Source organism: Lutjanus erythropterus, chromosome 11 (assembly GCF_056507025.1).
Source record: "Lutjanus erythropterus isolate fLutEry1 chromosome 11, fLutEry1.hap2, whole genome shotgun sequence".
In the NCBI taxonomy this organism is placed as follows: domain Eukaryota; kingdom Metazoa; phylum Chordata; class Actinopteri; order Lutjaniformes; family Lutjanidae; genus Lutjanus; species Lutjanus erythropterus.
In genome coordinates, this window is record NC_139327.1 from 19,792,851 (window position 1) to 19,819,859 (window position 27,009).

Consider the following 27,009-nt stretch of genomic DNA (forward strand, 5'->3'; position numbering starts at 1 on the left):
AGGCCACAAATATACAAAGGTCAGACAGAAAGAGAGAACCCACACCGTTTGTTTTCAATGTTTCTTATTAGTGCCACCCAAAGGCTGGCTCGAGAAGCAGATTTGATCTTTGACGAAGGTTGGCAGGAGCCGTCAGAGGCTGACATGGAGAGAAGTTGGTAAACCAAAAGAGAAGCGGCAGGATTCTGTCAAAAGTGATCGACATCATGAAACCTGAGCTGGCTGCTGATGGAGAATGGAGCTGAACCCTAAAGAAAGAACTAAACATGCTGTGCATGTCACAAAATATTAAGGGTGGTAATCTCTTGGCACCCTGTGATTCGATTTGATTCTGATTGTGAGGCCTATGATATGATTATAGAAGACATTTTTGATTTCTAGTACATTTCCTCACTGTGTGACTACTTGCTACTTTTAAACATAATATATTTGTAATGACTCATAATTAGTTTAGTTAGACACAACTTGCATATAGTGTGGCTCTTGGACAGGTCCATTTTCCCTTCAGCCTAATAGAAGCCAAAATGCTTCTATCTGGTGGATTTTAAGCCAGTGGTGGGGTTATTATTGGAAGTGCCATACGACCAATGGCTATTGGCCAACAGGGTGCGACTCAACTCAAGAAGTCTGATTGTATTGAATCTAAAACAAAAATTACCCTTCTCTTTTCTCATTTGATGTATGACGTCAGTAAACAGTTTCCTAATGAGTTTATGGTCTGGATTGCTACTTTCAAGTCCACTTCTATACAGAATGATGATCATTTCATAAACTATGGTCCCATTTAGAGTAAAATAAATAATAGCAAGATAGTGGGGTGGGGGCTACCATGTGATTGACAAGTCATTCTCAGCAAGTGCATCACACAGGTTTCACAAAACTCAGATCAAACTGTCAAACTCAGAGGTGGGAAGTAACTACGTATAAGTACTTTGTTTCTGTTCTTCAGTAGATTTTCCAGGTATCTAAACAGTCCTGTTACTTTTACAACTTTTGTCATTTGTTTAATGTGGCACATTCATTTTTTGTTTTTCCCCGGCAGGATCAAGGGAAAATTGGTGTCATCTTCAATGTGGGGACAGATGACATCACCATCGATGAGCCTGCTGTCATAGTAAATGACGGCAAGTACCATGTTGTACGCTTCACACGCAGTGGTGGCAATGCCACTCTCCAGGTGGACAACCATCCAGTCATTGAGCGTTATCCACCAGGTAAGACTGCCGGGACAAACTGTGGTTATATGATACCTGGATAACTGGCATGGAGCATCTGGAGCAGAGAGAGAGGATTGCATGTCTGCCTATCAAACATAAATCTTTGGATGCGCAGTTGTGAAATGTACTGTTTGCAAAAACTGATTGGCAATTTGCCCAGAGGCTGATTTTAATTCAGCTTTTCCATCTAGTTATTTCATTGCTCTGTAAGATGTCTATTAAGATGCCACACACATAGGACTGGACATGCCGTACCGGCTAAACAATATAATAATCTGAAATTAATACATTTGCCTCAAGCTGCTTTACTCAGAATATCTAGCAATGAAAGAGTTTACATCAGCTGCTGTCATTTTTGCAGCCACATAAGGTGTTGAAAAATGTAGCAGCTGAGAAAAAGATGTTAATTTACAGAAAATTAAAGCAGCATTTTTCTTTCTGCCAAAATTATGTGGTTCAAGCACAGTAAAAGCCTTGTATAATATTTATCTATTTGTTGTTAATCTACCACATCTGGTCTTATGAGACAATGTTGACTAACCGTGGGGGAATATGCTGCTATTTATTCAGCTGATATATTCTTGTTGACAGTAACAATGTTGTAGTGAACATGTTTAAATTTACATTCATCCATCCACTGGTGAACGCTGACAGACATCATGGGAAGGTGACCTTTCCATGATGTCTGTTTTACATGAATAGTGTGATGAATTTGCCTGAATTCATACTGTAATCTGTCAATTAAAGGGCTCAGCTTTATAAAAATGAAGTCATACATATGTTTTACATTTCAATTTTATAATATGTTCAGTGTCCAGGTAACACACTGTACACAGACTTATATATATATCCTGGCTGGGGGATAAGTGTTACATTATCTTGGTGCATATTTTAGGTTGTCATGTCCTAAGCAACATATAAAATTATCCGCTCCATAACTGGATTATATCAATAGATTAGCCTGGTTTATAGCATTTTGAAAATTCAAATATATTCATGGCATTACATATTAAAAGACAAATATGTAATATATTTATTACATTTTTGAACGCTAGTGTGTTACATTTTGCTCCTTTAAATGCAAAGAATCTACATATATACAAGAAGACACGTCTTACAACCTGGCAACCTACATCCTGAAAAATGTTACAAGCCTGCATTCTATGCTTACAACTACTTAATATACACATATACCAAAAAAAAACAAAAAAAACCCACACATAATGTGATCACGACCGGCTGTGCTTTAACCTGTTCTGAGCCAATCAACCAATTAACCTTATTTAGAACAGGTGCACCAGCTGGCATAGCGGGAGAAAACCAAGTACCCTCTCTGCCTACAGCTGGTGCTCAAAGCACATACACACACACACACACACACACACACACACACACACACAAAAGCCACAGTTGCACATAAATCCAAATTGTGTAATGTGATGGCCATGTGTGTTGTGTGTACACTCTGTGTCAGCTTCCACTCAGCCATCAGTGCTTTTTGAAACATTTCTAATGATGTGAAATAGCTCTAACTACAATAGCAGCAATCATAAACAAGGGTGCTTTTGCTGTGAAGGGAGTATACATCGCGTGGGTAGTAATTAAGAGCATAAGGATACATAATTGATCTTTTTTGGCTTTCAGTGGACATCGAACAACATAATTGAGACAAAACATACAATATCTCCAGCACTCTCCAAAGGCTCAGTAAATGTGCTGCTTCATCTACTTTAAAACCAGCTGTATTTTAAAGCTTACAGTAAAAAAAAAAAAAAAAAACAGGCTAGGTAAGCTTCACTTTAACTGTCACGTACTGTCATGTACCGTGCCTCCTTTTCCATGTTGCGCTGTAATCCTAATCCTTTTTATCCATTCATTACTATCCCATGTCCAACAACACTGTTGACTTAAACTGTTTTACTTCTCAATTCATTTTTGTTTATTTACGTTTTTATTCATTATGTGTGGGTTAAACATGTTTTCAGATAACACTTATATCAAACAAGGTATCCTACAGAATTATATCCCTGATTTAGAAACAATGTCAACAAGAATTTACAAGTTGTAAAGGAAGAACTTTGAGAAAACCATGTGGCTGATGATTGAAAAAATAAAACTCTTCAGTGCTAGATAAATACAAGTCTGAGTGACCTGTAACCATGGTACTAATATTAACTGGGCTCTCCTATTGTTCAGTTCATACTGTTGAAGTTTGTATCATACAGTATATTTCCTGTAGTGGTTTTTCATTTGACTAAATACTCTTCTGTGTTTGCATGTGTTAAATAGAGAGCTGAAGTCCCGCCCCACTTGACAGTAGCTTCTGTCCTATTAGCCCTGAAGAAGAGCTTTATGCACTACTTGACTTGTGTCATGACTCCTGCCGCTGGTCAGCAGGGAATGTGGTAATTGGTAGCTTAGAGTAGGATGGGCTTGTAATCAGCTGGTCAACTGGTGACCAACTGGGGTCTCGTCCAGGGGCCTGCAGTGGGACACTTGTGTCAGTCCCTGGGAAACAACAACTAACCTCAGAGCTGGCAACCTACATCCTGAAAAAAGCAAATCAACTCCTGGGTCGCCAACGGTCCAAGCACCAACAAGCTAGCATCTGTTACCTTTTCTTTGGCGTGGATTAGGTTATTGCAATGCCAGGGCTTGCCTCCCTACTTGCAAATGTTTAACCAAAACAAGTTCTACCCCAATGATATTTTGCAGGGACACTGTCACTGCATCTTCTGCTCAGTACCATCCAAGACAACTGCTTTAGAGCAGTGTTTCCCAATCCTGGTCCTTGGAGCCCACCGCACCGTATGTTTTAGCTGTTTTTCTGCTCCAACACACCTGTTTCAAATGAACAGGTCATTATCAAGCTTCTGCAGAGGCTTGTTGATCGAGATTGGGAAATTTAGAGCCAGACTTTCTCCCTCCAACATTCAGCTCTCGAAGCACTAGTCCTCAGCTTTGTGAGACTAGTCCAGGATCAATGTGCCATAACGTGGCTCTTGTTCCAAGACAAAATAGAGGAGATGCACCATTTTAGTGTGAAAAATACCTGATGGCAATCAGGGGTCCACCCCTACATGGTGCTCTACTGTTATGCTTAAGTCTTATACAGGAATCAAAAAATAGGTCCAAACACCAGAAACTGCTTCTTAGAACATTTTAATAGTATCACCACTGACTTGGTGGTGATACTATTAAAATGTCCTAAGAAGCAGTTTCTGGTGTGCTGACCTTTTTTTCTGATTTTTGTATTTGTTCTTCTGTCCAGCACCCAGGACTCATCAGTTTTGGATGTGCGTGCTATTTTTTGAGTCTGAAGTTTTATACAGGCTCAATACGCACTATGTTATGCATCATGTTTTTAACTGAGTCTAAGGCCACAGTCACATGTGCACAGATGCAGTGAAGTGGCTGTCGCTTGCCGAACAACACATACACAGGCCTTTGCACCCATCCCATCCCATTCCTGTCAATCCACAGTCCCAAGATGTTATGCACTGGTCAAGTGCCTGTTGTTATCATGATTCCCACTCCTACCCGTCCACAGTGACTTTTTTTCCTGTCCTGTCCCAGCTCCGTGATAAATAGTGAAATGAACTCCCATCCCACAAGAATTCCATGGGAATCCCCCCAAAAAAGTCAGGCTCTATTGAGTACTGATTATCATCCCACCCAACTCCAAACTGCCAGTTAACACAGACCCCACTGACCTGCAGCAGGAGTCATGGCATTTGTTAATAAAGTTTGAAAATCTTGTAAGACACTGACCAAACAATTTTTTTTTGTTATTGTTGTGGGGTTTTTTTGTTTTGTTGAATTTTTGATATCATAATATCAACACGTTGTGAGAATATATCATGGGAGCTGCAGTTAAAGCTCACTGTATTTAATTTCATGTTTAATTGTTGAAGAGAAGTGGGGAGAGACTTTGGCCCTTTATGACTGATATTTGTTTCTGCTGTAACTACAGAATATGTATCTCTGTCTAAATGCAACAACTGATTGTCTTTGTTGATGGTTTTTTAATGCTTTTACATGAATTAACCTATTTTTATAAAGTACATAAAATTATTTAAGATTTTACTGGAATTGGTATTTACTTAAGATTATGCTTTGCTAATAAAAAAAAATAGCTAAATAACACTAACTAGCGTAGCACATTATAAATAGCCTAAACATGACTCTAATTAGCGTTAACACTGTTACTCGTTATAACTAGATAACACTAAGTAAAGCACAAGTTTCTTTTAACTCACAGCTGGGTTAAAATTGATAACTTGTTAAACCTGTTAGCCATTATAACACTGTTTCTAACCATGTGATCTTTCAGCTTGCAGACTTTAACCTTTAATCTGTCTCTCCAAATTCTTTGAAGGACACTATGATAATGAACGACTGGCTATTGCTAGACAAAGAATCCCATACAGACTTGGTCGGGTAGTTGACGAGTGGCTACTCGATAAAGGTAAAAATTAATTGATTAATTAATTAATCCTTGAAATAACTACTAAATAACCTTTCCCCATGCGAGGTGCAGTCCCAGAAGACAAGGGTGACAAGGATCAAGTTACCCAGATATATATATCTCCATTTTTAATTGGAATTCCTATTGGCTATGAATTTTGATGACCTCAATGTAGCTTCAAGTGGAATTCAAAAAAAGTGTCAAAGCAAAGGGGTATAGCATACTTGCCATTTATTCTTTGTCATCCTTACACCTTGTGGAAAAGCTGCACCTTAACAAAGATTTTAAACCGATTAACTAAAAACACATAACCCTTGTCTAACCCCCTATCGTCCCCCTTAACCATTGTTTGTAATTAGAAACTGTGTGTAATTATTCTACATAAAAATCTTTAAAATGCTGTGTAACATTTACATTAAGGTGATACTTTCGATTATTTCAAGTGGGATTATATGACTGGTACTCATTGATAGTTGGTGTATTACCTACAGTAGGTAGGTTGGCAAGCCTCCAGTTAGAAGGAGCGGAGCAGATTAGCAGCATGGAAGCTAAGCAATGAAAACTCCTGTGGACGGGGTCATCAGCAAAAGATGTTATAGCCACTTAAAAAGGGTCCACTTCAAAAAATCAATTATAAGTGTACACTATTTTTAGAATATTTTCACCACTTCATTTTGTCATCAGACAGCCTTTTCTGATGGGAAACCACCGTTATATATGGTAAGTATCCCTTTCTCCAAACCAACCAAACTCCACAGGAGAAAATGAAAAGATGGGAAGAATCAGAGAACACGGGAGTTGCTGGTCTACCGCTTTCTTGATCTGTTACTTTGTGTTATTGTGTGACTTTGGTGAATCCAAACTGACCTTTAAAACACTGAAGTCACACAATAACATAAACTAACTAACCAATCAAGGCAGAATTACTGATTCCTCCGATGGTGTTTGGTTGGTTTGGAGAGAATCAGTGTTTGGTTTACATAATGGCATTTTTCACATCAAAATAGACTTTTTACATGGCCTTTTTTAAAGTGCCTAACATACCTTTTGTTGCTGACCCATCCATGGCAGTACATTGCTTAGCTTCAGTGCTGGTACTCCTCTCTGCTTCTCCTAAGTGGAGGTGACCAGCATTTGCTGTAGCTAATATACTGGCTATCAATAAGTACCTTATACAACACCACATAAAATAATCCAACCTATCCCCGGAACTAACATGTGACCTAAGTCTCAACCCTCCTAAACTAAAAATTTTTAAAATATAACTCCTGGATGTGAATACACCAAACATCCTTTCCCTTTCTTGTTCCCCGTAAACCTTGTATGGCTTTACCTTGTACTACAAGTCTACAACAACCACATCAGACTACCAAGTCTGAAGGGGTTTTTTGCTGCGACAAAACAGCCCTGACAGGCTGTTAAAGTAGATCACTGTTTGCAGCCATTAACTTTGCTAATAAGTATTCTCTTGAGATGGGCCCATTACTGCAGTCCTCCTCCTCTGATGTAACACGGCTTATCAGTGAAGCTGCTGACAATGCTGCTGTTGGATATCGTTGCCCCTTTCAGGAGGTGAAACAATTGGACTAGGGGGGACCCAGAACAGAGCATGTTTCAATGGCCTAATGGCTGATGAAGTCAGTGGAGTGAGGGATGTTTAGCTTTTTATTGTCATTTAGCTTTACACAGTCTGAAGTATAGTCAGACATTTTAATAATTCGCCCATCTTTGTAAAAAAAAAAAAAAAGAAGCCATAAGATTTGCATCCCTGCACCATCTGTTCTGGAGTTAAGAGATAAATAAATCCCTTTGTCCCTACAGACACTTTGCTAACTCAGTGATAAATCAAAATGACTATCTCTGTCCAATCAAAACTCTTAAATAGGAAATTAAATAGAGACTTTAAGCCTCCTCTGATGGTTGTAACCTGCATGTGTAAAGTCTAAATTATAAATTCTCTGCTAACTAACCTTCCCCCTCTTAAAGTTAACCTCTAAATTGAGTTTAAATAGATAACTAACTATTATTGTTCACTAAATCCCACCTGGTTCAAATGATGTCTCTGTGCAAGCTCTCCCATGTGACTTCTCTATGTCTGCTCCACCGTCCTCTCCCTTTCCCCACCTCTTTTTCTCTATGTCTCTATGTCTGTGTCTGACTGTAGGGAGACAGTTGACCATCTTTAACAGCCAGGCAGCCATTAAAATTGGCGGCCAGGACAAGGGTCGGCCCTTCCAGGGTCAGATATCAGGGCTGTACTACAATGGTCTCCAGGTGCTCAAACTGGCAGCGGAAAATGATCCCAGCGTACAGGTGGAGGGGAACCTGCGTCTGGTCGGGGACTCGCTCTCCGTGTTGACCACTGACACCACCTCCGCCACTCCTCTGGCAGTGTCTGATATGTCCACCACAATCATGGAAACCACCACCACTATGGCGACCACCACCACTCGCAGGCAGCGGTCACCCAGCTTGAGGGAGAGCATCTCAAAGGTCAGAAAGAGTATGAAAGAATATTTGAGGACAGCTGGGTGCTAATTTATCAACAGCTGGAGGTTGATTGATTTAGAACTTAAATGTGGGTTGCTGCTGCCACTTTTCCAGGCGTTAACAGTGATGGTCAAATAACAGAAGACTATAACCACAAAATGTCATGTAGCAATCAAAGCGTATAACTGTTATTTATTTATTTTTTTATTTTACACAAAAATTAAGTTAAAAAATTAACTATTCAATGATGTTTTTTCTTAAAGTGTTTAAAGTGACTCTACCCATTGTGCAGATCCAAATATTAGTTAGAATGAATAAAAAACATAATGTCAAGAGCTTAAGAAGAATAAAATAGAAGAATACATAACCAGTTATATTATGTGTCATTATGTCATTCCATTAAGTTTAAAATCTTAATGGCCTCAACTGATTTCCATTTTGTCTTTTCACTTGGTATTGACTTGTACAAAATTATGATAAATACAGAGCCAAAATTGAATATGTTCAGTTTATTTGCAAAAATAATTATAATCATGTGATTGATCAAAGGAGAGGGCTAAAAGTCGTGTTATTTTCTCATGTGTTAAATTCACTGGACAGGTGTAAAGTAAGAAATATACTTTCTGTTTAACCACACATTTCATTTACATACACATAGTGTTAATTTCTAAGGATGTGCAAAACTGTCACTCCGAACAGATGCAGGATATGTGAGGCAGCAATGATGCATAAGGATGCATATGCAAATGCTTAGTTCCAAGTATCACTGTCTATCTCTGCCCTTTACACATGTATCCTCAGTGCTTATTGCATTACTGTGTCACTTTTTACATTCTTCTCAGACTATTGTTGACCATTGTAAATGAGAGGGTGGATCTGGGGAGGTAACATTAGCATAGCACTAAGGCCTCTATTGCGAATGGATGCATTACATGGACGGCTGCAGACTCCACAGACGCCTGTTAATTCTGTATATGCTGGTTTTTTGAATGTGCCTGGAGGATGTGCTCCACACATGTACAATATTGGCATCTGTACTAGGTGCATGTACAGGGTCATGGACGAGTCAGCAAATTGGACAAACAACTCAGAATCAGACAAAATTTACATCACAAGGACCCCAGCAGACCCTCAAGAACTCACAGACACGGAAAACAGAATACCAGCTTTGGTTACCAGCTAATACTAGCGCTAACGAGCTAGCTTAGTTAGCAAGCTGCAGCCATAAATTATTACTAGTGATATTATCGGGATGCTAATTTTAGCTAGCAAACAACAGTCTTCAATGAAAATGCACTTACCATAAAAATTGGCACTCCACAGATTTTTCTAGTGGGTTTTAGAACAGTATAAAAGTTGAAATATTCCTAATTTTTCACGAAAAAGGCAATGAATTACCCACTCATCAATTTCACAATTGGCCCAGCCAACCAACTGTATCAATCAGTGAGGGAAAACAAGATGCTGCTACTGTGAGCGAAGATATGTGAGTGAAATTTCATAGCTCAGGTCATGATATTTTTTTGTAGGCTACTTGTCTTTGAGAGAAACAGAGAGCGTGAGAGAGAGAGCATGAGAGGGAGAGAGAGAGAGAGAGAGAGAGATCAGGCTGCTCCACAGGCGCACAGGCTGCTTTGGCCGACACAATTTGTCTCTGTCTGATTGGCCTCTTATAGTGTCTTTAGTCCAAACCAAACACTGAACAAGACATTTTTAAGCGACCAACTGAACCGACTGAAAACACACTATGAAAAGGTAAAACTTCTAAGATGAAAACAGACAACACCCCAAAACAAATTCATGGTCATGGTAGCAACTTGTCAATCACAAGGTAACCATGTCCTGAAGCATATCGTGCTTTGTTGTCTATTTTATAGTAAAGGGGAAATTAATTTCCAAAATGCCCATCATTTTGTACAAGGGAAAACTTGAATCTAGCAACCGAGACCATAAACTCATTAAGAAAATGTTTAGTGATGTCATAAATCAAGTGAGAATCATTTTCTCATCGACTTCTGTACAGTCAGACTTATTTTGCAACCAGTAGAGTGGCCCCCTGCTGGCTGTTAGAGAGAATGCAGGTTTAAGGAACTTCCGCTTTGGCTTCAGTTTTCAGACCTGGAGGCTTTGTCCACTTCTTTCATGCAATCTATGATGTTGCTGTGCACATTGAAGTTTAATTTGTAATACTTTTCCTGTTTGAATAAAAGAACATAATCATGTACTGGTAACCAAGGACAGTCAGATAATACATCTGATTCTTCAGTTCGCCTCTACATTTCTGTTGGCCATGGCACTTTGGAGAAAGGTGCCCTACTTCCTTTATTGAAAAAGGAAACTTTTTACTGAAAGTAAAATTAGGAAAAAAAATTGCTTCTTTTTCTGATTTTAAGGGTATTCAGATGTGAAGAGCTGAGTCTCAAAGGACGGAGAAGTTGCAATTTGCAGGGGTTGCGTTGAACATGAACACTCCGAAGAAGAGCAGTTAGTCTGTTATTTTATTGGTATTCAAAAGCTGCTGTTAAAACTTGAAATAAAAACATAGCACATAAGAGCCTCCAACAACAGCTTATGTGACACAACAAATGTATATCTTAACTGCACCCATCATCACTGGAGACTCAAACGACACAAAAGCATTACGCATATATGAAATATCATATGCAGTAATAATTAGAATAAAATAAATCTAGATAAATCTAATATTTGAAGTGGGGTGTATGACGTACTTATCAGTAGTCAGTGTATTAGCTACAGTACATGCACCCCAGAAGGAAGAAGAAGAAGGCATACTTTATTAATTACTAGGAGAAATTATATTTTTCACTCTGTTGTAATTCTTTTAATTCACACACAGGCCTCAAACACACACATATGCACAAGCAGGACCTATAGACATGCATCGGACAGATGTCAAAGCAAGAGGAGTGCACACATACATTTACATACATATGTACCCTGCCCCTGCCAGTCAGGGTTCTGTGCTTTGCTCGAGGGTACATCTGCAGTGCCCAGGAGATGATCTGGTACCTCTCCATCTACCAGTCCATACTCAGTACTTTGGTCCCTGCTGGACTTGAACTGGTGACCCAAGCCAAGTCCTTACAGACTGAGCTACTACTGTCCAGAGGCTAAGCAATATACTGCAGTGTACATTATTTTAAGAAGATTTTAACAGCTTTATTTTGCCTCCAAACCAACCAAATTCCATAGGCAAAATCAATCATTTTTGATTTTGTTGTCTGCCACTTCCTTGGTAGACAACCGACAACTTGGTAGTTTGTTTGTGTTATTATGTGACTTAAGTGTTTCAAAACATTAGTTCAGATTCACCAATGTCACACAACAACACAAATAAACTAACAGATCGAGGCAGTGGTAGACCAGCAACGTTTGTGTTCTTTGACGTAAAATTACTGATTTTGTCTATGGAGTTTGGTTGGTTTTTGGAGAGAGCAATATTTGGTTTATATAATGGCAGTTTCCCTTAAAAAAGGCTGTCTGATGGAAAAGTAAAGCTCTGAAAATATGTTGTGCTCTTCTCTACTTCTCTTAACTGGGTGTGTGCAGAGTACAAGTAAGTACCTCATACAAACCCACTTTGAATGCAATACATATATCATTTTGAATTAATCTCATAATTCACTTTAAATGTCCAAGTGTGTGAAGATAATAATGACATTCAGGCTTCAGTATATTTTGATCTAGTACAGCTATGTAGAAAAGACTTATTGAATAAATTTGAAGAACAGATTTTCACACATTGAGCAGTCACAATACTGCATCCAGACTGGTGGACATTACCAGCCACCATTTCAGATGAGTTGATTTTATTCCAAAACACTGCAAACTTGCCAAATTGGAAGGATATCAGCAGTTGTACTTGGAGTCCTGAGGTTTCAAAGAAAAATCCCCCTGCCTCTCCTAATAAATATACAGAGTGCATTTTTCATTACATTTCTCCTGTCCAGTGTCCCTAAAATTGCCTTCACTGTGTTTTCAATTTATTCAAGTAATCCATTAGTGAACCATCTACTCCCTGCTCTGCTCAAGTATCCATTGTGCACCCTGAAATCCAATTTAAACATACTGAAGCCCAGATTTAGCATGTGAGAATTTGTTTTTGCAACAATAATATAGGGAAAATGTGCAAAAATCAAATTAAATAGAATTAACTGAAAACATGCACAACATTTGTCCTACTGAGGATTTTCTCTCCATCAGCAGTGCTCTTACTTTGTTTATAAACACATGAAGTCAGCCACTGGGATGAAAGATAAAAAGCAGCTGCATACAGGCACATTTTGGATTTGTAATCTTACTAGTGTTGCTCCGAGCAAAAATATTAAAGTGGTACAGTGGTGCATACTGCAGTTTCTCCGCAAATAGGACAGTCGGCAAACACAGTCATAAAACAAAGTGAGCACAGATCTAGACGATGGGAACATGTTGTCGTCTGTGTGTTTGATAAAAACAACACTTTTTCTCCTTTTTCCTTGCAGCCACAGAACTCTGATGACATCTTGGTGGCGTCAGCTGAGTGTCCAAGTGATGATGAGGACCTGGAAGAGTGTGAGCCGGGAACAGGTGGGTCAGCCGTGGCAAAAAAGGATGAGAGTGCAGCTCTTATCCAACTCCTAGTAATGCTACTTTTACCCAAGATGGTAGACAAAACGCACTGACTCTAGACAGCCATCATTAGGTTCACATTTTCAGCTCTCCCTTTCCAGTTCATGTTTCTGCAGCTGTCATACACTCATTTATTCAGGGGGTCTGTCAAAACAACTGTCCTCATTTGGATAGTTGTTGTGGCATCAATCCATCCTGTATGCTAGCTTTTAAGACGTGTCTGCAGCTTACTAAATTGGATGGAAGAAAAGCTCTATGGAGTGCACTGCCATCATTAAGAGTGGAGGACACTGGACAGTGACAGAAACAAGCTGTGGAATTTAAGAAGGAGTCTGCCCTTATTATGGGTGCCTCAATTATTAATATGACCTTATCAGAATTGTTTGTTGTTGTTGACTGGCCCTGCAAAGTGTGACTCAAATAATGATGAAACAGAACCTAGTGGCTGTAAATAACCATAAATAACCCTGCAGTATTCCTCCACAACCAGAAGCCATTCTGACCTCAGAATCAGATCTGAGTTTGATGCCAATGCATGGCATGATAGCTTATATAGGATAATACATAACACTTTATTTGAAGGGGTGTGCATTACACTGTCATAACCATGTCATGACCCCTGTCATGACCATGAAGAAGTCTGAATGCTTATGACTGTTGTCATTAAGTGTCATTCAGTAAATTGTGTCATTTTAAATGCAAAGCTGACATAGTTTGAGACAACCTGACATTAATCAAGCCAATGTCTTTGTTAAAACAGACTGTATGTGAATAATATTCTGGATTAAAGGAACAATTTGTAGCAATTGTGTGTCCAAAACTGAGTACTGCAGTCCAAATAGCTCATGGGAGCCATAGACTAAATGCTAAGGTTAAAATCATTTTTAATAAGCAATCTATGGTTGAAGTGAGTTGTTTCCCCTTGCTCCCTCCTCCACAGACTCAGGGATGCTCTGCAGGCTGCAGGAACACTGCAGGAGTGCATCATAAATTGACAATAACAAGCAACAATGAGTTGTACACTGTTAGTTGATCAGGTGTTTCTGACTGACAAATGTCTGTCAATGTAAAGTTCAGCCTGTTATCCTGAATCCCACTGCTTCACTCCATTAACATATCACTAAATTTAACTATTATAAACATCTACAGCTTCAAGATTATTATTGACTTCTTATGACTCAGAATCAGACCTATTTATTCAGCAAACATTCAACATTAATTTGGATTCTAATTAATATGAAACAGGCAAACAAAAACAATTATTCTGGCTTGGAATAGAAGTTTCAAAGGGGGACACCACAGCTATAGCACTGATGACAAAGAAGCAATTCAGCTTAGCTTAACATAACTTGTCTTCCTTGCTCTTTGATGACATATCATGGCCATTTTATGATTTATTGCAGTAAATATATTACAGATTTCTCCTTTAATCAAGCCAGTATTGGCATTGATAAAACAGATAGCATTCAGAAGATGTTAAATCTTATTTTTTTAAAAGTCTGGATTAAAGACATCATTTTTTACAAAATTGAAGATGGAGGTAGAAACGAGTGACACACCTCATCCCTGTTGAGAGCTGCACATGGGCAGTACCAGTCACTCAGCACTTTCACCCTGGCCCCACCACACCAGGCAACTTTATTTATATAGCACCATTCAGATACAAGATAACTCAAAGTGCTTTACATGAGAATAGAAAAAATAAGACATTAAGAAAACATTAAAATGGCATTTAAAAGACCATAAAAAAGAAAATGCATACAGATAAATAGTCAAAACATTAAAGAAACTGCATTTAAAAGACAATAAAAACAAAAAATGAAAGCGAACCAATATAAAAGCAGATTACTTTGACAAGAAGTTATGTATGTACTTTATTGGGAAGCTGCAGTGAAACAATGTTTCAAGCCCTGATTTAAATGAGCTGACAGTTTTAGCAGACCTCAGGTTTTCAGAGAACTTGTTCCACAGGTGGGGAGCATCAAAACTAAATGCTGCTTTATTTTGCTTCCTTTTGATCCTGGGAACACTGAGTAAGCCTTTTCCAGATGACCTGAGGAGTCTGGGTGCTTCGTAACCTGGAAGTAAATCAGAGATGTATTTAGGCCTGAGACCATTTAGTGCTTTATAAAATAGTTATAGGATTTTAAAATCTATCCTTTGACACATGAGAGGCCAGTGCAGTGATTTAAGCACTGGTGTAATGTGCTCCACTTGATGTTAGTGAGGACACTGGCAGCAGCGTTCAGGACAAGCTGCAGCTGTCTGATTGTTTACTCAGACCTGTGAAGACACCATCACAGTAGTCCAGCCTGAAAATAAAAAGCACAAACACATTTTTCTGTATCTTGTTTAGGCAGCAGGTCTTCAAGTTCTTTCTTGGTTTAAGGTGTTATTAGACTGATTTTGTAACTGTCTTTATGTGGTTGCTGAAATTTAAGCCTGAGTCTAAGATTTCTAGCTTGATTTGTAGATTGTTGTGTCATAGATTCAAGTTGAGCACTGACTTTTAAAAAACAATTATCTCTTTTTTTTCTGTGTTTAGTTGTAGAAAATTCTGGCACATACACTTATTGGTTTATTAGTGCACTTATTCTGCAAATGTAGGGGCCTTTAGCCATGTGGTAACACTGTTATGCAGAGTTGTGTTTCATCTGCATAAGTGTGATAGGATTTATATATAATATTCTGGAATCTGAGCATGGAGAGCATGTAGCTGTTGAACAGAAGAGGTCTGAGAATGGACCCTTGAGGAACTCCACTTGATTCTTGGTCACTCAGATTCGATAATTACCAGTTGACACAAAGTAATGCCTATGTCTGTCTTGTAAATAAGAAAGTCTCAACCTCTTTTCTAGTTTGTCAAGCAGCAACTTATGGTTAACTGGAGACAGCAAGCTGACTCTGGCCAGACTGGGATAATTCAGTGGCGGCCAGGCAACATGGTCTCTGAGACTGACGCTGTTCAGTTGGACAGGGAATCCAGTACTCACTGAGGTGGTTTTCTTCCTGGGTTTGGTTTCTTGGTTCTGGAGCTGAGTCAGCTCCATGGCTAACCAAGATAGCTAGCTAACGCCAGCAACAGATGACAACAGACAGCAGTTAGCCTACTTTAGCAACAAGTAAACTTCCTAAACACCATCTGTCCATCAGCTAACTCTGTAAGCTAAATCACTTTGATACTGTTGGAACAGTACAGTCTGACTGTTTGATAATGTCAAGTTGTCATTACAAAGACATTTTTTCTAGACTCATGTCAAGTTGTCATAACAAAGATATTTTTGGCTTCGTTTATGTCAAGTTGTCATAACAAAGACGTTTTTGGCCTGATGAATGTCAACTTGTCATAACACAGGCATTTCAAGCAATGTCAACTTTTAAAAATGACATGACTGACTGAATGACACATAATGACAACAGCCATAAACATTAATAATGACCCCTTCATGTTCATGTGAGGTGTCATGCAAAAAGTTTACAAAAGCACAGACATTCAAATGTTATAAAAATCAAGTAATGGACAGAAATACATGTCAAAAAGGACACCTAGTCCACACATTAGACAATGCTCCCATTAACATTTATTCCTATGACACTCTATTTTTCCTCTTTTGACATGACAAGTGTTATGACATGATTAAGACAAGGTAATGACAATCTTATGCAAACCCCTTCAAATTAGGTGTTACTGGAGAATGTATAATTTCTATCCAGCTAAATATATTTGGAAATCTACAGGACACACTGGTTGCTGTCAGTAAGCCACAACATGTGATTCCTTCGTACAGTAACCTATCTGTGATTTCTCTTGTCACCCCTGAACCCCAGCCTACAGATGTGCATACATTTAATTTACTGTTCTGTTTTTTGTCATGTGCTCTGTTTGTTATATGCTCCTCATTCAGCTGCCGCCTTTCATGGGTCATCTTGTATGTTTGTGTCTACATGTGAGCTCTTTAATGTTTTTGCCATATTGTATTATATTTTCAGAACATTATGAACATTTTAATCTGTACACCCACACATTGGCTCCATATTAACTGCATACATCGTTCAAGAACAGCGTCATGGTGGTTTTAATTTGCTTTTGCCAAATGTTGATGTAAATAACCTCGTATTAGAGATCAGGATAATATGTGTGATCGCTGTAAATGATATCACGGATACGCCAGCTAATATCAGTCTAATTCCTCTGTAATATTCCACATAATGAGCAGATTGTGCTTCTATTTTAATGAGCACAACTTTTCAGCCAGAATTTAAATTTTAATGCTGTTCTAATTTAGGATCCCCTACCTTTTCTGTTTCCTTTCTAGGAGGTGAATTAGTGTTGCCTATTATAACAGTGGATTCCCTTGAGCCCCCATCCATCGCCACCCGTTACCCTGTCATCCCTCCTCCCCCAACCCTCCTGTCCCCTCTTGAAACCACCAAAGAGTCCCTGATTCTCCCTCCTCACCCTTCCTGCCCCCCGGACCAGGAGGACTGTGGTGACCCTGTGGAGGTCTCGGCCTTCGGCTCTGGGGAGATGACGGAATCGGATGATGAGGACTTTTACAATAATAACTCCCCCATGGTCACTGACAGGACAGTCCTTCCTCCACCTCCCACCGCTGGTGAGGGTGGAGTCCAGAAACCCCGCCCCTTACCTCCTTATGTTCCCACCACCAACCCCGACCAGCTCCACATCCCCGCAGGCAAAATGAACACCCGCGACCAGGTGCTTCTGCCCCCTGCTCCTCCATCCTCCCGCAACACACCAGGACTAACTTACCCCCCCAATTTTCCCCATGTGCCCACAGCCAACCCCACAGCCTCTGATGAAAAGAGCCAACCCGGTGCCGTGGAGGTGATCAGGGAGTCCAGTAGCACCACAGGGATGGTGGTTGGTATCGTGGCTGCTGCTGCTCTCTGCATTCTTATTCTCCTCTATGCCATGTACAAGTACCGCAACCGGGACGAAGGCTCCTACCAGACAGACCAGGGCCACAATTTTGCCAACAATTCCACTGTGGAGGGCAACGGAGCAGTGGTCAAAGACAAAAGCACAGCAACAGCCTCTGTGGCCAAGGCAATCACAAAGGGCAAAAAGAACAAAGACAAAGAATATTACGTCTGAGTGTGGACTGAGACAAGAGGACGCTTTCGTTTTGCTCCCCTATTCTGTCAGGTCGACCATCAAGAGAAATTTCACAGAAAACCACAAAAAACAACTGCACAAAGCAACCATATCTTGCTTTTAACAGTTAAATTTCTCTCAAATGTCAAGGTTGCCCAGCTCGTATTAGTGATAAAACCCTCATCTTACGGCACAAGATCTGACTCATGCTCTGTGTCACAACGTGCACTCCACACCAATTCTCTGTTCATTTTTTTATGTTTTTAACAAGCTAGGAAGAGGCATATCCACTTTGGCTTTGTATATAGCATGGTGCAGTGAAGAAAGTGCCGAGAACATGCGGACAGATTTGCCTAAATGTTTTCTTTGTACTTCTTTGTAATGCTCTATCTCAAGTCTCAATGTCCCCCATTATGATATATGAGGCAGAACCAGGCCAGTTATTGAATTTTTATGGTGGATGAGCAGAGAGCAGCCCAGTAATTCTGACTATGCTCAAAAAGAAAGCCTTTATTCGGATGAGACATCATCTCTGCAACCTCCATGTTATTTTATGTGGTTTCAGCCACTCTGCCTCTGTCCACAAGAGATGGTGTTATGTCGCTGGTGCAGTATCATAAATGAAGCATGATATTTAGCGAAAATACAGCATTTTAAAGGGATTATTAACAACACTCTGGCCAGTGAACCTTACAGTATGATGGATCAGAAACATTATTTATGTGAGATATCACATTGCCATTCCAAGTAGGGATAATCGTGAACAAGTCAGTCTACGCCAGTGAAGGTATTTCTCTGTAAACATTGCTTGTATGTACATATAGAGGTTAGCAGATTGAAAAAGCATTGTGTATGCAGGGGAGCAGGTATGAAGAAGAGCAAACGTCCTCCCATCCAACACAGCTTTCACGACTACATCAAAACCGCTGGAACCCGAACTTCACAGAAATCTTTGGGGGAACACAGAATCACACTTTGAGGAAGTTCTTCTTCATGGAAAGCGAGAACCGACCCGGCTCTCTCTTAATCTTTTCCTTTCTCAAAACTGTCATGGGATAATTCAAAAGCACACAGAAAATGTAAACATATCTTTGAGACATAGATATTCCTTGTAAAGCAGCCAAACATGTATTCTTTTTTTTCTATCAGTTACTAAAAAGACTATTCTATGAGATGAATAATTGAAGGTTTGTGAATTGTATTGATATTTCTCTGATATTTCGATGTATCTTGTTACCACTCCTCTTAACACGTTAACATTTTAGATTGCCTTTTACTTCAGTCCAGACAAAAAGCACACTCTCCTCTGATAGCTGCAAATATGTTTTTGCATTATTTACGGTTCAGATTATGCAGAGAAAACACACAAGGATGGAACAAACAAATGTTTTTGTTTTGTTGCATTGTGCATTTTATATGTGCTGAATCTGTTACTCAATGGATCTGATAATATAAAGCCATTTTCTGTGTTGAGTTATGTCTACATTTACTTATTCATGCTCTGTGATTTCTTGTTCTTTTTTATGAAAGTGCCATTCAAACATGAGCCGCTCGGCGCTCAGAAAAATATTCCATTCCTCACTCATTGCTATTGTATAGTGTTCATGTGAAATGGATCTTAATATGTGTACAGAACGTGGATAAAGATGAAAATACACTTGATTATATACTTTGTACACACCTGTGTTGTGTGTTGATTCTTGTAATTTCACAAAGAAAATGCATTTTATAATTGAACACAGACATTATAGGTCATACACACTGAAAATAAAAGTTTTATCAGGGGAATTCCGAGTGAACTAATATGAACTAGGATTTTAGGTAACAATTGACCCTTCTTAAGTCCCGCCCCTTTTTGCTCTGTGCTCCAGTGACAGTTGAGCAAGCATGGTCAAGTTTCTCTTTTCCTGTTTCCCGTGCTTATGCTGTGTGCCAGGGTCATCTATGTTGAAAAGATCTACATCAATCATAAAGTAGCTAGTTAGCAAGCATTTAGCATTTAACATTAGCTAGCTAGTGAAGTAGAATTTGCAAGGATGTGACTCTACAACTATTTGTATCACTTTTACAGGAAAAGGAGAAAACTGACCAAATTTGATCAGCTGTTATTGGACTACAGAACAAAAAGATGTGGGTTAGGGTAGGACTAGGGCTGCACAATATAATTTTAAATAAATAAATAGATTAAATGTTGCAATTATTTTGACAGATATTGAAATGGCTATATAATTCATACCTAGTGGGAATTATCCTTTTTGCACCCCAATTTTCATTTTCACTTAAAAAAACCCCAACTAAAATCATAATGATGTGACTTTTGTTTGGGTCTGTAACAAGCATCTGGTTTGGAGATTTGTCGGCCAAGGCATCTCTGCAGTACTACAGTACTTCATTATACAGGGTAAAGGGCTGATCAAGGGTTCTTTGTACGACAAAGTGTTCCATTAAGAACCCTTTTCATTGGTTTTGGAAACTGGTTTTGGAAAAGAGTTCTTAAGGGATTATTTAACTTTTTCGTCAAAGTTTCTGTACCATTATGTAAAAGGGTTCTCAGTGCAACTTCTTGGTTGGGTTCTAGTTCAATGTTTTGGGATATAAAAACGCTCTCAGTAGAACCCCCAGGTGGATGTTCTAAATAAAAACTTGAATATAAATGGGCTCTCAGTTGATAAATGTCTCGGGAATATAATCAGGTTCTTAGTGGAACCCCCTGGGTGGGTTTTAAGTAAAGCCCTTGAAATATAAAAACGTTCTCAGTAGAAACCACTTTATGGGTTCTTGTTAGCAGCCTTAGTGGATGTAAAGGTTCTGTATAGAACGGCCAGATAGGCTTTTTGCACAAATATGGAATCAGCCCTGTTAGCATTTCCACCAAAAATGAACCAGTTTAGAACTTGAAAAGTTGTTTCCCAAAAAACAGCAGGTTTTCCTTGGGAACCTAAGTGGGTGTGTCATACTCTACAGGTAACTGTGCAACGCCTTCTGTTCATGACATCCTTGATTACAATGGTTCCACTCAAAACCGGTGGAAATACAGGTTGATTCACTAGATAGCACCAAGACTCCTAGGATCTTTAATGGTACTGGTTCAAGAACCAGACCTTATTTTGTGGAAAAGGGCCCAAAGAGGGTTCTTGGTGAAACCATTACACCATAGAAGAATCCTCTTTAGAACCCTTCATAGAAGGTTGTGTTTGAAACCTTTCACAGATGGTTCTAGGCATTACCCTTTATGTTGGGTTCTAGGTTGAACTCTCTAAAATGGTTCCAAGAAAAAGCTTTTATTAAAGGTTCTACCTGGAACTAAAAGGGGTTTGCTATGGAGACAGGCCAAAGAACCCTTTATGGTTATAGGTAGCACGTTTATTTCCAAGAGTGTAATGCTGTTTTGTCACGTATCTTTCCTGTATAAAAATATATGTGATTTGAATATTGTACTTACTGTAATTTCAATAATATTTTGATTAATTGTGCAGCACTAAATCAGAGTATATTATGTGAGCACAAGTGACTGTCTTATAACCACAGAGTTTCAAATATTAATGTAGTGTAGAGATTGCAGCATCAGTCTATCGATGGGTGATGAGGTTTTGGGAGTTGTGAATCTTTTGGGATGAAAGAAACAATGAATTCACACTGATGTAATTGTACAAAGGTCACGCTTTGCTAACAAGATAAGTTAACATGTTTAACATGAAGGAACCGCGTTTCACACAAATTGCAGGTCATGATGTGTTTTAAAAATATGTCTTACACTTGAGTTTCATCATCATCTACTCTCTCTCTCTCTTCTCTCTCTTGCTCACTCTCTCTCTCTTTCGAGTGCTACACAGTTCTGGGTTTGTTAGTAACGCCTGCATGTCCATTATTTATGATACAATGAAATGTTTAAGTGTTTTTTCTGCACCTTACACTACTGCTGCCATCTAGTTCAAGTCACCATTAAAAATTGATCGGACCTGTGGAACTTTGAAAAAAAACAACAACTATTAAATCAGGTGACCTCCTGTCAGGGTCAGCAGTGATTCACGCCATGCTGTGATACTGTGATAGGTTCAGGTGTAGCTCATGGCTTATGAAATTTTACAGATTTTCTGAGGTGAAGAAGTCAGTGTTTTGGGAGCTTGTCCCATATTAGGGAACCAGTGATGAAATACAATTACTCAAATAGTCTATTTAAGCACAAATCCTTGCTTTAATTTAGTATTTCAACTCTAAGCAACTTACGTCTGCTCTGAAAACGCAAAATTTCAAGGCATTGCACTTCAACAGATTTTTTAGTTTTGAGCCCGACTCAGACTCTGAAGTTTTGCAAAAGTTTTACCAACTAATAATGTTCTATTGAGATAATTTACCTTTTTCTTTAGATAGACTTGAATCATTGAGTTTTAGACATTGGCACAAAAACTGATTTGAAATATTGTTGACCAAATTCATTGAAGTGAAAGTAAATAGTGGTTAATAATTAAGATTTTCAGTTGCAACAATTCCATTTTCAAGCACCCAAATAATGACAAAACAGTTTTGCAGCTTCCTATCAACAAATTTTGAAATACAATTTTTTTTTGTGTGTCCGAAACTCAAAGAGCCAAGAAAAGTAAATTATCTTAACAAGAAACTATATGTCAGCAAAACTTTAGTTTATTTCAAAACTTAAGCGTTTGATTCAAAACTCAAAAATCTAGTGAAGGCAGTTGAATTTTCTTGACTTTTACACTTTTACGGCGTACATCTTTGAGACAAATAGTGTACTGTACTCCACTATATTTACCTGACAGCTCTTGTTGCTATTTACTTTTCCGATTACTATTTAGCTGCTTTTGAACTTGACTTGACTCTACTCTCTACACTAACTGTTAGTACCTTTTACTTTGTTTTTCTACTGCAAATAGTGCTAATAAGTAAAATATGATTTACTGTAACAGAGTTTGGATTTTTCAATAGAGAAGAAGGAGTAGATGCAATGAAATGAAATTTTAAGAGGTGTATAGAATTTTTTTGTGAAAAACCTCTACCAGACACAAATTATTTTCAATATATTTTTTATATGTCTTAAAACATTCCTGGAGGAGATATTTACCATTTATAGAGATGATGGACATCTGAGTATTTTAAAGATGGAAATAAAATGTTATTACTTCCTGACATTATATACACTTACAATATGCAGTGATGGACTGTAACTAAGTACATTTACTCAAGTACTTAACTTAAGTACAAAAGTACTTCCATTTGATAAAATTTCATACCTATACTCCACTACATTTCAGAGGAAAATATTGTACTTTTTACTCCACCACATTTGTCTGACAGCTTTAGTGACTACTTACTTTTTAGATTTACAATTTCTCATACTCTTCATGTCTAGTGAAAATCTTGTATATCCAAATTTGACAAATTTTGAGTATGAATTTACCTGATAAACTAACAGATTAAGCTGAATTAATTATTTAAAACCTATCTTGGAGTAGCTAGAAAATGTATTGTCACAAAGGTAAAAACAGCACTGTTTTTCTGACACCATGAAAAAATGACTTTTTAGAGATATGTGGTTCCTACAGGACAGTGAAGTCAGTGCAATATTAAATGGCTGGAGTGCTCCTTTAATATGTAGAGCAAGTCTAGATGCTGTAACATCAACCATCACAGGATGGCCATACCAGTAATGATGCTGACTGTATCTCAAATTCAGCCAGTAGCACATAAATCAGTCTTTCATTGGTGCTTGATGTCCAGTATATGTTATATGTTATTCTTAGCAGCAGAAATTGTGTCAGGATGCACAATTATCCAAAAATATTGATATAACATAGCTTTGTCTCCTGAAATGCTGATTGTTTCCAGTTAAAATGAAGTATTCCCCACATCTTCTGCCATCTCTTGGATAAGAAACAATAATCTACTGTATGTTTGTCAGCAGTAACATATTTCGTGTTGTTTGACTACCCCCTGCTGAGAACATAAGGAACTGTAAGATGGAGAGGAAGGTTAACTCAGGTCCACAGCACAGAGTGACATGATGTATAGGCTGTAGTTGCCCTCACTGAAGCAGCCGTCAATTGTTCTACGACAGCGGGTGAGGTTTATCACAAAAGACAAGAATTTAGAGAGATGGTATTTCAAGTCAGAAAGAGGGTCACCTGTCCCATTAGCCTGTTTGTGCTGAGACTGATGGGGAGTAATCCTGTGGGGTAAGTGGGGTGTGGTGTCAGTATGGGTCTAGAGCAGGTGAGCTCTGATCTGTGCTGACACTGGATACCAGGGAGGGTGGTTAAAGGATACGATAAGCCACTACTGAGCATTCCTGAGATGTCACAAGCCTAATTCAACAAAACAGCTATGACAAGAGAGGCCCAGATGACAACTGCTATGTCATTTCCACTCTGACTCTGTTTCTCTATCATCCAAGCCAGGTTTTCTTCATACTGTAAGTATTTACCCTTATTTCCGAGCACGCGTGTTGCTGAACAACATTTGTCAAATATCCTTTAGATTAAAGGTTGTTACAAATTAAGATAAAATGTTGTGTCTATGCTAAAATGTGTTCAATTTGTTAATTTTGCTAACACCTCTTAACTGTAAATACATTTTACCTGAACATTCAGTGATCCCAGAATCATCATGAATCATGAATCCTACACTCTCAGAAATAAAGGTGCTGACCATGCATGGTTCTTCAGCTTGTCCCCATAGGAAAACCATTTTTTGGTTTCTGATAGAATGATTTATTAAGGTTCCACTTGGGACCCTTGTAGTTTTACTTAGAACACAACATAATGGGTTACACCCAGAACCCTCTCTGAAAAGATCTATCGACAACCACCTATGAGAGGTTCTACTGACGCTTCTATGGCGCAATGGTTCCACCCAAAACCCTGTCTTGGGTTTCTATCTTGAACCTTTCCACCTTCTGAGTGTGCCAACCAGAACCTACCCAGGGGATTCTACCGAGAACCATTTTATATTACAAGGATTCTATCCAGAACCAGTGGTAGTACATTTACTTGAGTACTGTACTTAAGTACATTTTTTGAGTATCTGTACTTTACTTGAATATTTTTTTATTTTTTTATTTTTTGGAAACTTCTGACTTTCACTCCACTACATTTCAAAGACAAATATTGAACTTTTGACTCCACCACATTTCTAGGAAGGTTGTTGTTACTTTTTGACTAAGCGTAGCTTTGAAGTCAGCTGCTGCTGTTTTTTCTTTTCTAAAATGCAGTTGGTCACATGCTGTGTTCCTCACAGAAGGAAACCAATCACAGTCATCCAGGCGCTCTGTAACAAGAACAAGCAAGCTAATTATAAAACCTCCTCCTCCTAAAAAAGCTTATTATAATTATTAATTATTCCAAGTAGCTTTTAAAGTTGGATTGTTTTTATCGGGATGAAAAATACCATATAATTCATGTTTATATACTGCCTCTGAAGACAGAAGGAAATCTCAGTTATTTAACAGACTTGGAGAACTCCTTACAGTTAACTTCAATCTAATTTTATGCAGTGATTTTAATACAGTTACATCAGAAAATGACAATAGCTGTCCTTTTTGTTTTTTGATTGTATTTCAATGCTGAAGTTTTTATAGGTGTTTCTATAGGCTTTGTGTAGCAGAGTGGTTCTACAAGCATCAGTGCATCATCAGGTGGTTTCAGAGAGTTACAAGCTTCTGTAAATGCATCATGAAAACAATACAACATGTACTGATATTAGAAAATGTACTTTGAGATTTGTACTTTTGAATACATAAGTTTTTTTAAAAGCAAGAACTCTAGTACTTTAACTCAACTGACTGAGCAACTTTCACTTGTAGTTGAGTAGTATTTGACCAGGAGTATCTATACTTTGACTCAAGTACTTGAGTTGAGTACTTTGTCCACCACTGTCCAGAACCCACCCAGGATGTTCAAACAAGCAAAAACATGATTGAATAGATTTCATGTTGTGGTAATCCATCATTTTAACAATTCATGTTACAATTACCAATGTTTAATTTGATAAAAATTAAAATGATTTATGAGTTTAAAAAAAAATACTTTAAAGATCTCAATGATGGCAGATCATAAGTAAAATAAATTTATTAAGAGGATTCCAGATGCATCCACATTTAAAAATACAATTTAAAACAACAGGTAAACATCTGAATTGTTCAGGTTAAGGATCTTTTTGCATCCATGCTTTCAACAATCCTTAAAAACAGTTTTTTTAAGGAAAGTGCTCTTCAGAAGCAAATGGTTCTGGATAGAACCTCGGCCCTTTCAGGAAGAACCAGTTTGGAACCTTTATATCAAATAGTGGAATCTTAATATCTAACAGTGTATACTGAAGGTTTACAAAGGATGTTTTCTGTCAATTTTAGAATCTTTTCAGTGTGTTTCATGACTTTTCCTCAGATCTTTACTTTTGACCTTTACCCCTTGCTGCCTGTTTAGGCCAAGGAGAGCACTGTCAAGCTCCCACAACCACGATGTTAACTCACGTACTCTCTTTCATCATCCGTACATCTGTGTAGAATGAAAGCATTATACACAAATATAAGAGAAATGCTAGGGTATCTATTTTGGAAAATCTACAGTGGACTGGAGGGCTTGAACAGAAATGTGACTATTTGTCTCTGATTTGCAGTTGCAAAAGTTTAGCGAGGAAATTTGGACTTGCTTGCACAAGTAGGGATGTAATATAATGAACATTGCAATAAAAAATGTTTCAATATTTTATTTTATTTCATAAAAGGACCGCTGCTGACTGCTGAATTGTTTTCGTTTTACAACTGTACATACATAATTCAACTCTAAATTGCCCGTAGGTGGGAATGTGAGTGTGAGTGGTTGTCTGTCTATGTGTCAGCCCTGCGATGAACTGGTGACTTGGTGAACCCCGCCTCTCGCCCAATGTCAGCTGGGATAGGCTCCAGCCCCCAGTGACCCTTTGGGAATAAACAGCTACAGAAAATGGATGGATGGATACATAATTCAAACATTCATTGCCAAAAACAATACCATTTTTTTGCACATACTTTGGTCATGGTTGGCTTCTTTTTATTTTTACTTTATTAAGGAAAGAATGCAGAAGCACTTTATACA

General features: G+C 38.4%; 1 protein-coding gene across 4 annotated transcripts in view; it reads left to right on the forward strand.

Moving 5' to 3' along the window:
• Positions 1-19,599, forward strand: part of LOC146318950 (neurexin-2-like) — a 206,038-nt gene extending 186,439 nt beyond the window's left edge. For 3 of the 4 annotated variants that reach the window (XM_084731185.1, XM_084731182.1, XM_084731183.1), the window contains 5 exons: positions 1,043-1,214; positions 5,596-5,685; positions 7,850-8,178; positions 12,678-12,762; positions 17,121-19,599. In XM_084731185.1, coding sequence (XP_084587311.1) covers positions 1,043-1,214; positions 5,596-5,685; positions 7,850-8,178; positions 12,678-12,762; positions 17,121-17,923 — 1,479 coding nt within the window. In that variant the 3' untranslated portion in view covers positions 17,924-19,599. The remainder of the gene's footprint in view (positions 1-1,042; positions 1,215-5,595; positions 5,686-7,849; positions 8,179-12,677; positions 12,763-17,120) is intronic. The other variant, XM_084731184.1, reaches the window with a different exon arrangement.
• The last annotated feature ends 7,410 nt before the right edge of the window (positions 19,600-27,009 follow it).